The following is a 10099-nucleotide window of genomic DNA, read 5'->3' as shown; positions in this document are numbered from 1 at the left end:
CTCAAGAGAATATAAAATATAGTCTCGCCACGAGTTACTAAGGAGTTTGTTGGTTGATTTCAGGGTGTCCCAATACGGGCCCTGTGATGACAGATAATACTCAGTTTTTTCACAGTCATGAGTCGTTGGCTTTGGCCATCGGTATCGGTTTCTGATGCTTGTCACCATTTCCACTCCTATCAGCTTGATGGAGACTGTGGTGATATCAGTACAACTGAGTCGCCTATTGAATAGTCATACAATTAGCATATAGCGAAATGGGAACACTAAGGGATGATATAGCATACCTCTGACGAACAACATTTCCTCTTGCTTCTTGATCGTCTGTAAAGCAGTTAATTTCCGCTCCTGATTTCAATCTACAGCCGCTAGAGGCTCTATATACCTTGATGGTCTCTTCTCCAGCTTCATCTTCTTCAACAATATAGATGGTTTCCTCCACGTCACCGAGAACGATGTTGCAATGACTGTCGTAGGCCTAAATAACATCATGACATCAGTACGACCGCTGCTTTAATTTGAAGTGCAACGCAATTGTCAATCAAACGTACGTGAAGCCGACCCTTGAGCTCGCGGTCCCCGCGCAACTTCACAAACACGACCTCGTCAAGCGACAGCCGAACGAGATCCAACGGCTCCGAAAAGGAGGGAGCAGCTCCATCATCGTCTACAGCTGCCATCGTAATCGTAAACTGCGCAGTCGAAGTTTCAAGACGAAGCACAAATTGAATGTCTTCTTCTGCTTCTTCTTGCTTGAAGCCGCAACAGACAAAATGATAAGAAAGACGAGCGATCGCCGAAAAGGGACTAGCGCAACTGCTCCAGCGAAAATCCAAAAACGGCAACTCAAAAAGCTCTTCAACATCGCATTCACGTTCTCCTCCTCGTCGATATCTTTGGTAGTTGGTCTGCTTCACGCCAGCAATTGATCTCGTCGTCTCTTTTAGGAGACAGACTCCCCGATTGCCCACTGTTCTCTGCCTTGCCAGCTACTTTCATGGAGAGAGCGTCCTCGTGAATTAATGCGTGCCACAACTCTACTAGGCGAGAACCTCGTCTCCCAGTACATATGCCCGTCATGTAGCTGGCGGATAGTCGGCTTCAATGGCGGCCGTGGATCCAGCATCCGCCGTTCTCAGGTCTCGCGGAATCAGCTACAGGCTATCCATACCTCCTCTCGCCCTTCTCTTCGAAAACTACGCCCCTCCAGCACACACAAATGGAAGTTTATAGCCACCCGGTTCGTGCACTCCGCTGTGCAGTCGAAAGAGCCCCAGGATAGCCCATTTGACACTGATCAAACACTATTGCCGCTGGAGAATGATAAACTCGCCTGGGAGGTCAAGACTCCTGGGTCCAAGAAAGAGGATTCAGCTCAGGCCGCCATTCGAAGACGGGAAGAATATATTCATGCCGCTCTCTTAGAAGGACAACCGGACAAAGTAATGGCTATATTCCTTGATCCGGGAAATTACGATTACGTTATGCGTCAATTGCCTGCTACCACTTTCATAGAGGCTCTCCGGCTGTTATCTCCAGCATATTTTGTTGAGCCATGGAGGAAAATCCAACGGAGCTTCCATACTTCTGCCGCCCATTATGCCAAGGTTGAACCGCTCGCACAAATCTTTGATAGGTTTGCGAAAAACCTAGGAACCATTGTTGAAGCGCGGCGTCGCGCCGGACATACGCTAGGGCTTGCAGAGTATACCCATTTGCTGAATTGTGCTCGTTCTATGGGAGATGAAGCCATGGCAAATACTCTATGGGAGGAAATGATTGCCGATGGAGTCACACCAGATGTACTGTGTTATAACTACTACATGGAGGCTAAAGTCTGGAATATGGCCTTCATTCCCAAGGAGAACCATTCATTGAGATCAACACCTTGGATCTACAGGAAAAGACGATTTAAAACCAGTAATCCGAATTATAGAGGATACAAAACGGGAAAGGATGGCGTGCGTGATGAAGTGCATAGCTTGTTTAAAGACATGGTCGTGGATGGTCTGGATGCTAATGAGTCCACATTCATTCAGCTGATGATAGCATCGGGTCGTGAATGGGACATTGCAGCTGTCAAGGATACTCTGAAAACTGTCTGGAATATTGATGCGAACCGTTTGCAAAAAGGCGACGATGACCTCCCCCCAGTAACGTTTTATCACCCATCTTCTCCCCTACACCCTACCGAAGAACTTTTACTTGCCGTGGCCCATATATTCTGTACGAACAATGATATCCCTACTGCGCTACAGTTGGTTGACTTCATCTCCGTCAATTACAACGTCCCTATACCACAACGTACCTGGATGGAACTGTTTGTGTGGTCCTATATTCTTTCTACCAACAGATATGGACAAAATGTGGCAGAGAACATGATCGGCCACATCCCCAAGGACTCTGTGATTGGAATTTTCAAGACAATGACTTCAGAACCATACAACATGAAGCCCACGCTACAGGTGTACGATGTTCTTGCAAAGTTAAATTGGGGTCGCCAAGCGATAGACCCTACCGAGGACTTCATGCGTGATGGCCGAAAAATGTTCCAAACGACCCTCTCCAAGCGGCGAGTATTGGCGAAACAGCTCATTCAGGCCTGGAAGGATCTAGAGCTTGGAGACAACAATGTTTCTAGTGAGAACATTTCTTGCCCAGCACAGACTACAGCGCGCGGCGTACGCCGTGTCAACCCTCTGTCTCTTACACCTCCCCCCACCGCACCAAAGTCTTATTGGGATTTATACCATCGATTCCAGGTCGTTCATATGGCCACATGCCGAGAACTTGATTATCTTCAGACCTGGGCTTTATTCATGCTTCTTCGAAGGCGTTGGACCGGCACCAAGTATGAATGGGAGCGACGCGGGCTTCCGGATACTGTGAAGGAATGGAAAACATTCCTACCACACGTTGTGCGCTATCATATTACAAATGGAATGGTCGAGTTCGACCCAGCCCAGTTTTGGGGAGACGACAGGCCAGTTCGAGCAACTCTTCATCGTTGAAGTGTCTATTCACAGTTCCAGCCGCATTTGAATCAGCTACTGTCTTCTCCCGTTTATGTACACCATTCACCATTTCCAGTGTTTTTTTAAGTCGGCTTAGCACTATTATATACCAATTCATGGACCTGTATATTATCCCCAATTTTTATTTCTTCTTTTGCGATATCCATGCCATTTATAGGAGCGAATACACTATCAATTTATGCCACTTAATGGCATCATTATTAGCTAGATACTGTCCTCATGACTCTTGATATAATTATATATAAGATTAACTTGCTATATACGAAATGTAATTCAATACCCTTTTCTGAAGTGGTCAAGGGGTGGTATCCGATAGAAAGTATTGACAAAATAGTTATTTGGACTGCCTTTCCAAGTAAAATGTTGGGTATAGATAAAACCAACATTGGCTTTATACCACCTCTCTCTTCAGATCATTAACAACCATGTATCTTCCTACCGTAATCCATCCCCACCTAAACCAGACCATCTGACTCTTATGTGCATACACCATAGCCTTCCATCCGGAAAGCCAGTCGGCTACAGAATTGACGAAAAGTAACCTGTTTGCTGGTGGTTGTTCACGGACTCCTCTTAGCTCCTGGGTTTTAGATGTTGATGTTGAACGTGTGTCCTTCGCACCAGAGCCACCCGATGCATAGCTTATTACGCCATTTAGCATGGCTATAGGAGCGTCAAAGACACCTATGTATTTTCTTGCCAGGTTTGTCGAAATGAGGGTGTATAAAGTGACAGGGCAAGGGTGGTTAGAACTTCCACGCATTAGAGCCTTCAGGAATGCGCGTGCCCCGTGGTAGAGGGACCGGTGGTTCGGATGATTGCTAACACCTGACTGATCAAAAGTAAGAAGTATGTCGATAGTTGCTACCGGCGCCGACTGAGATGATGCTTGAGCGGCAATATTAGGGGCAAATGCAGAAGCGAGAAGGCCAGAAACATTGTCTTCGGACCAGGTAGCAGTCATGCTATCTGGGAACCGGCTTGGATCATCTACAATAAAAACATCCGATTCATTGCGCAAGCCAAGTCGGAGTGCGCTCTTCTGGAGTTCTTGCTTGCGAATGTGCCCGAGACCAGCTGCATCACCTATATACACAATTCAATTAATTAGGCATTCCGCAGTCAAATCAAGGGTTGATGAGTATATATACCTGAACTTAGACAAAGTATCTTAACATGGTTTCCCAGCTCAGGCTTTGTAAGGGCTAACAGGGTCGGTGCAAAGAACATAGCTTCATCATCTGGATGGGCAATCAAGAGGCATATCCGTTTGTTGGTTAAGGTTGGAAATCCACGCCCAAAGGGTGATGACGGCCCCGTTGCCGACAGAGTCCAGATAGCAAACAGAGCCAGAGGAAATATGGCTACCGAAAACAGGGTAAATGTGAAGTTCATGGCTATTTCGTATCCCGTTATGTTCCAAAGGCTCAATGTGAAGGCTCAATTGACGCAGACAGTTCGTGGGTAGATAAATGAAGGTAATGGCCTCCCGTTATAGGTAGTCAAGTAACGGACGCAATTGTATGCGCTAAAATTGCATTGAGACCTCTCCGTAGCTATAGCAATGCAGTATAGTAGCTTTCTCTTTCAATTGAGTATGCGTCAACAAGCACTGCATAGCAGTAACACTCCACAACCACATTCAACGCAGGACGATTGCTTGAGATAGAAAAACAACCCACACGATCCTCATGTGCAGGGGAAGCGCTGTAATGGCGACTCAATACCAAGGATAAGCGCGAAGATGTAACGTGTCATTAACCTGGTGGTTGTAACTATCTAATCCCGCGAAAAGGAATAAGGGGGCGCGGGAGCGGGGGGTGAAGCACTAACTATAAGCTGCTAGTTGATCTGAAGAGGTGCAGCGGACCTCAAAAGCCTAGTTCGGATGCCGGAAACCCCTTGCAGCATGCGCTTCCTTGCAGGTACTTCTCCTGCACTCTGCACAATCCCTGGCGGCTAACTCGAGATCCGATATTTTTACTTCTCAGCGTACAATGTTTTGTTATGTCTGCGATCACGGACTTTTTGGCGAAACCGCCGAGTTGGAATGATTACATAAATAAATCACGTGATAATGATGATGATATTAGTCATGAATTATGCCCAGAAAGTCTTGACCGTATTAGCTCTAGCTCCCGTCAATCTGAACCTTAATTTCCCCATACTCATCACGTGGTAGCGTCACGTGGATGATGGCAATCCATTATATAATCGTGTTTGACATCAAACTTCGCTTTCCCGTTACCAAGGCCAAACTTGATAGAAAGCAGCCCTTTTTGGCAGTACCTATCCATATAAGACAATAAGTCGCCAGTTACAAAGTATTGAAGTTTTTGCATTTCCATTTACCCTATATCCAATATGGCTACCCGACGTCAAAAGACAAAGCCTTCTGATGGCCCATCAATACCCCTTGCCCCTGTTGACCACAACAAAAAGGCGCCCTCAGGCCAGAAAACGTTATATGAAATTGCTGCAGAACGACAGGCCGAACTACTTGCATCCCAGGGCAAGCAATCATCGTTCAATGATGGGAAACAACCTCCCAAAATGCAATACGTTCATATGAATGCAGACGGCGAAATCATCCACTCCCCTCTCCCAGGCACCTCGGATATCACACCCTCCACCGCAGAATCAGAATCTTCAGAGTCACTGCCACCAATAGCAGATACAATGTTTCTTTCTCTGTCGCTTTCCTGCATTCACTTCACTCTATCATTTCTTGCCGCGCATCAATTCGCCCAGGAGATCGAACTTAATAGAATACTTTTTGAAACTTTGGTTGTGGCATTTCCAGTTATGACACTTCTCATCCATTTCGTCCACGGACACATAGTTACATTTCCCAAGATATCCTTGCGCTCATTATATCCCGGGTCAGGCAAGAAAACTGCAAGTGAATCATCCGGACAACTCACGACAAGAAAGTCTCTGATACTGGCTTTATTCCCACCTACTCCTCACAATATTATCTTTTTAACGATTTCCATCTTCTTGGGTTCGAGGCTAATTGCCATGGCGAATGAGGCATCTTACTACGCCGCAATGAAGAAGACTCCGGCCCTCGGCACCTTATGGGTATGGGCAGTTGTGGAAATGACTGCCGGCTTTTCTGTGTTGGGTCTGGCCGTTCCAGTTATGTGGGCAGTTTGGTGGAAAGGACATTCACTTTGGTAAAATGTCCATATCAATGCTCCTTTTCAACTCTATACATCACGCTGGCTTTGCCCTTAGGGGATCAATGCCAGCAATTTACATCATCAAATCCGTTAGTTTAAGGTCTGATCACCTTACTACCTAGTCTACATGTGAATAAAAATTGGGGTATCATCGCAAAAAAAGGGGGGAAACTAGGTAATATATAATACAATTTATCAAAAGTGAAATCACTGCGCAGAATTAGCATTTCCGAGGGCGGCAGCTTCATCCTCTTTCCGGATTTGTTCTTCAAGCCTCTTCCTTTCAGCATTTTTTAGCCGAATCAATGTGATCTCCTCTAAACTTGGGCCACTCACTCCAAGGCTAGCGCCAGAACCAGCGGATGAGAAGGATCCAAATGAAGGAGCCTTGCCACCTTTTTTGATATCTTCCGATTTCTCCCTCTGTGGGTTTAAGTCGGCCATGGTGAATCGCTTTGGCCGGTTGGCCGATTGTGGCTGCGATTTATCAGGTTCAGAAGCAGCTGCAGCAGTTGGCTCTTCTGCCTTGCTGTGCAACTCTGCGGGCCCAGGGGAAGAGGTCCTGTAGGCATCCCAATCCGGCTGTTTGTTCGACGCCCAAGCGACGGACTCGATAACATCCCATGCACCACCTTGGTGTTTAGATCGATCTTCAACAGCTGCATGGGCACCAACTACAGAAGTAAAAACTACAACGCCAGTAGCAACAGTTTTCTTCTCTCGCTGATCACCCACCCGCTGCCGCTTATCCTTTAAAGTGAAGGTACTTTCCACTTTGCCAAACGTCGAAAATAACGACTCTAGCTGGTCCTTATCCACATCAAGGCCAACTCCCTCCCTTATCCATCGAACTTTTACAGTTCGATCTATCTCTGGCACGGCTGTTCCGCCTATATTGGCAGGAGGTGCACTGTTCTTTGATTTTCCTTGCTTTTTAGCCTCCAGCTCCTCCGCTTCTCTTTCTAATCTCTCCTCCTCTTCTAAGACTTGACTCCGCATGAGTTCCTCCTTTTCCCGTCGCCTTCTCTTCCCATCTTCTGCAAGTCGTCTTATTTCCTGCTCCAGTTTATCCTCTGCTGCCTGTAAATCGTCACGTTCTCCACCGGGCCCAGCAAATCCCCAGGGCCGTTTAACCCCTCGTTCTCTTGCCTCCAGATCTTCCTTCATCTTCCTCCGGGCTCCTTCAAGTAACTCATTCTCCCGTTTCTTTCGTTCTCGGGCCTCCCTTGCATTGTCATATAGCTGACGTACCGAAGGTTCAGATAAAACATCATATGCGATTTGGAGGAGATGAAATTTGTCGATATCTGCCGGCGTAGGATTTGCGATCTTATCAGGATGGTATTTGAGAGCTGTCCTTCGGTATGCTCGTCTGATCTCACTGTCAACCGCGGTAGGGCCGAGGCCCAATAGGCCATAGAAGTCATGAGAGGACGCAGCATGCGACTTTAGGTCATCGGATGGCGCCATAGTGTCGGGTACAGCTTGTAAAAGCTTGAAGTAAGCTGAGAATGTGTGCTTTATGGAATTGTTTGGATCTCGAAGAAAGCCGTCTTTCAACAGAGCCTCAATAGCTTAAACCTCACTTAGTCATCATCTCTCAACCAATCAACCACCAGCCAACCAACTTATTCTTAACCCTCCATCTATTTATTTCAATGTACTCCGTAAACCAAGGAGTAAAAGACCAACGAGCTCTCCGTATGAACATGTTATACCACCACCGCTGTTACAAATTTCTAATTTACTATTACCAGGCGCCATTATACAAACTTCTTGCAGTTAGGTTCACATACTTGATCAGCAGGCCAGACTGGGCTTTGCAATGGCATCTGAGTTTGCAATCACCGCTAAAGCTATACCCTTCTTCTTTGCATATATAACCAACATTATATATGCCAGCCAACATTCAAGTTGCTTCATAAAGTTTTTATTCTTTGACGATAAAGACACAAATCTGCCGCTGGATGATGGCCCAATGCGGAAAGGCGGTGTACCCCAGCGCATTGCTTAATTTGACGACAGCCAGCCAAAGTGTTGACATTCAACATCCATCTGCGACTTTGCCCAACCTTTCCTGCCCTTTATACGAGGAGCAAAGAGTGAATCTATGGAATTCATGGACCAGAGCTGCCCTTGGCAGTTTCAGATAGCGCTTGCGCTGGCTATGGTTAAGTCAAAACCCCAAGGCACGAATGTTCGAGGTTCGAATTTACTAGTCACAGTCATGGCGATACGCCAGCTTCATGGTTTTCCTAACGGGGTATATTATAGATCATATACTGAGTCTCAGAAGCTACATCACTGCCGGGAAAAGAGCCAGGCCTGAACCTGCTTGCCCGGAATCTCACATTGACAGTACCAAATTCTGGCGTGAGGCATACGAGAAGTCAGAAGCTGCACAGAGCAAACTCTTGGACAAAATATATGAATTGGAGCAACGCAATGAAGCCCGTTTGTTACAGGGTAAATGGGATGCAACTATTAGTATAACGGAACAAAGCGTCCCAGGTAACTCTAAGCTTCCGTCATCAAACCGCCCGAAAAAGAGGGCGAAAACAATGAGTATAGAATCATGGACATGTGTTCGATCCCCTGATAAAATACAGCTAAGCCACGGTTCTAGGAACCTTGAGTTTTGTGAAGACAGTATGGGCACTTGATAGTATTTTCATTTTAACATTTTGCTAATATAAATTTAGTCACGACACCATTAGTGCGACGTTTCCATACGTTGAAGACTCTACTTCGGAAGAAAACAAACCCTGAGGCTATAGCACTAGCTATAGAATCCGTATGCAGAGGAGCTGAAACAGCTTTGCTTTTAGCGGTACAAGAAGAAATAACTAAAAAGCCACCGGCAAAAGGAAGCAAGCAAACTACCAAGTTCCCCATACAAGACATCTCCAGATTCCTCGATGTTATATTTCCCACTATTTTACAAGGCCTAAGCAGAACAGCGGGTCTACGTGATGCCACCACAAGCACTAAATCCATTGTTTATCACATTGCCAAGTTATTCCAACGAGTAATCCTGCAATCATATGATTATGCACTACTGGAAGCAGATCCGGAGAAAGCATACGAAAGGTTTCTGGCACAACCTGGTCAAAAATCAAAAGCCAGGCCAACAAAGAAAAGGAAGAAAGCTTCTATCAAACCCGCTCCAAAGATCGAGAGTACGCTCGGTTGGTTTGCAAAAATGGCATTTACCATGTTTGGATCGTTAGATCCAGCAAAACTTGAGTACAAAGACTTACTAGAAGCCCTCACATTTGTGATCCTAGAGCATGTTGGAATGATACTCGGACTTTTCACTTTCAGAGACCTATCATACGATACAGAACCAACTACTGTCAATCCCAAATTGGCCCTCCCAGGATGTTTAACAGCAAGTTACAACGATACAAGGCCTCCAGGTCCTGATACCGCAGAAATAGCCGCAGTCTGGAACTCGAAACATTTAATACAGCTTCTAAAGCAGGCGATTTTATATCTGGATGAGCACCGGAAAGTGTCCGAGCTAACAGCAGATTCAAAAAATGCCACACTAGAGAGAAGTTTAGCTGAAAATGCTAAAACCAAGCTACAAAACACCCTTCTCAAAGGTGTATTTGGCGCTGATGATTTTTCACTTGGGACTTCATTGAACTTCCCTTGTGGGATATCTTCCAATACTAACTGCCCGGAGCCATCGATCAACCCTCGGGAATCCCCAGGAGAGTGGTTTACTCAAGAAATCTGGACACTTCTTGGTTGGGACTCTCTCCTAGATTGTGAATGCCTTATGTCAAATGAAGTGGAACAGACGATACCATAATGTTTAAGCCACTTCTTCTGGAGTTCAATCTCCTTCAAGAAACTGTAGACTCATCGAAT

General features: G+C 45.9%; 6 protein-coding genes across 6 annotated transcripts; 3 read left to right on the top strand and 3 right to left on the bottom strand.

Annotated features, from left to right (window-relative positions):
* Positions 1-179: 179 nt before the first annotated feature.
* MGYG_07624 (hypothetical protein) lies at positions 180-680 on the bottom strand (the record flags this gene model as incomplete). The annotated part of the gene is made up of 4 exons (XM_003170332.1): positions 180-223; positions 288-324; positions 386-478; positions 552-680. The coding sequence occupies 4 exons, from the start codon at positions 678-680 to the stop codon at positions 180-182; spliced, it is 303 nt and encodes a 100-aa protein (XP_003170380.1).
* A 342-nt stretch (positions 681-1022) lies between these two features.
* On the top strand, positions 1023-3011 carry MGYG_07623 (hypothetical protein; the record flags this gene model as incomplete). Its single annotated transcript, XM_003170331.1, has 1 exon — positions 1023-3011. One exon carries the CDS (start codon positions 1023-1025, stop codon positions 3009-3011), a length of 1989 nt encoding a protein of 662 aa, XP_003170379.1.
* Positions 3012-3426: 415 nt separating this feature from the next.
* On the bottom strand, positions 3427-4430 carry MGYG_07622 (N-acetylglucosaminyl-phosphatidylinositol de-N-acetylase; the record flags this gene model as incomplete). Its single annotated transcript, XM_003170330.1, has 2 exons — positions 3427-4121; positions 4187-4430. The coding sequence occupies 2 exons, from the start codon at positions 4428-4430 to the stop codon at positions 3427-3429; spliced, it is 939 nt and encodes a 312-aa protein (XP_003170378.1).
* A 969-nt stretch (positions 4431-5399) lies between these two features.
* MGYG_07621 (hypothetical protein) lies at positions 5400-6218 on the top strand (the record flags this gene model as incomplete). Its single annotated transcript, XM_003170329.1, has 1 exon — positions 5400-6218. The coding sequence occupies one exon, from the start codon at positions 5400-5402 to the stop codon at positions 6216-6218; it is 819 nt and encodes a 272-aa protein (XP_003170377.1).
* Positions 6219-6427: 209 nt separating this feature from the next.
* Positions 6428-7690, bottom strand: MGYG_07620 (pre-mRNA-splicing factor cwc23; the record flags this gene model as incomplete). Its single annotated transcript, XM_003170328.1, has 1 exon — positions 6428-7690. One exon carries the CDS (start codon positions 7688-7690, stop codon positions 6428-6430), a length of 1263 nt encoding a protein of 420 aa, XP_003170376.1.
* A 640-nt stretch (positions 7691-8330) lies between these two features.
* Positions 8331-10040, top strand: MGYG_07619 (hypothetical protein; the record flags this gene model as incomplete). Its single annotated transcript, XM_003170327.1, has 3 exons — positions 8331-8424; positions 8495-8869; positions 8923-10040. The coding sequence occupies 3 exons, from the start codon at positions 8331-8333 to the stop codon at positions 10038-10040; spliced, it is 1587 nt and encodes a 528-aa protein (XP_003170375.1).
* Between the last annotated feature and the right edge of the window lie 59 nt (positions 10041-10099).

Source organism: Nannizzia gypsea, genomic scaffold, assembly GCF_000150975.2.
Source record: "Nannizzia gypsea CBS 118893 supercont1.7 genomic scaffold, whole genome shotgun sequence".
Taxonomy (NCBI): Eukaryota; Fungi; Ascomycota; class Eurotiomycetes; order Onygenales; family Arthrodermataceae; genus Nannizzia; species Nannizzia gypsea.
This window is presented reverse-complemented; position numbering and strand designations above follow the sequence as displayed.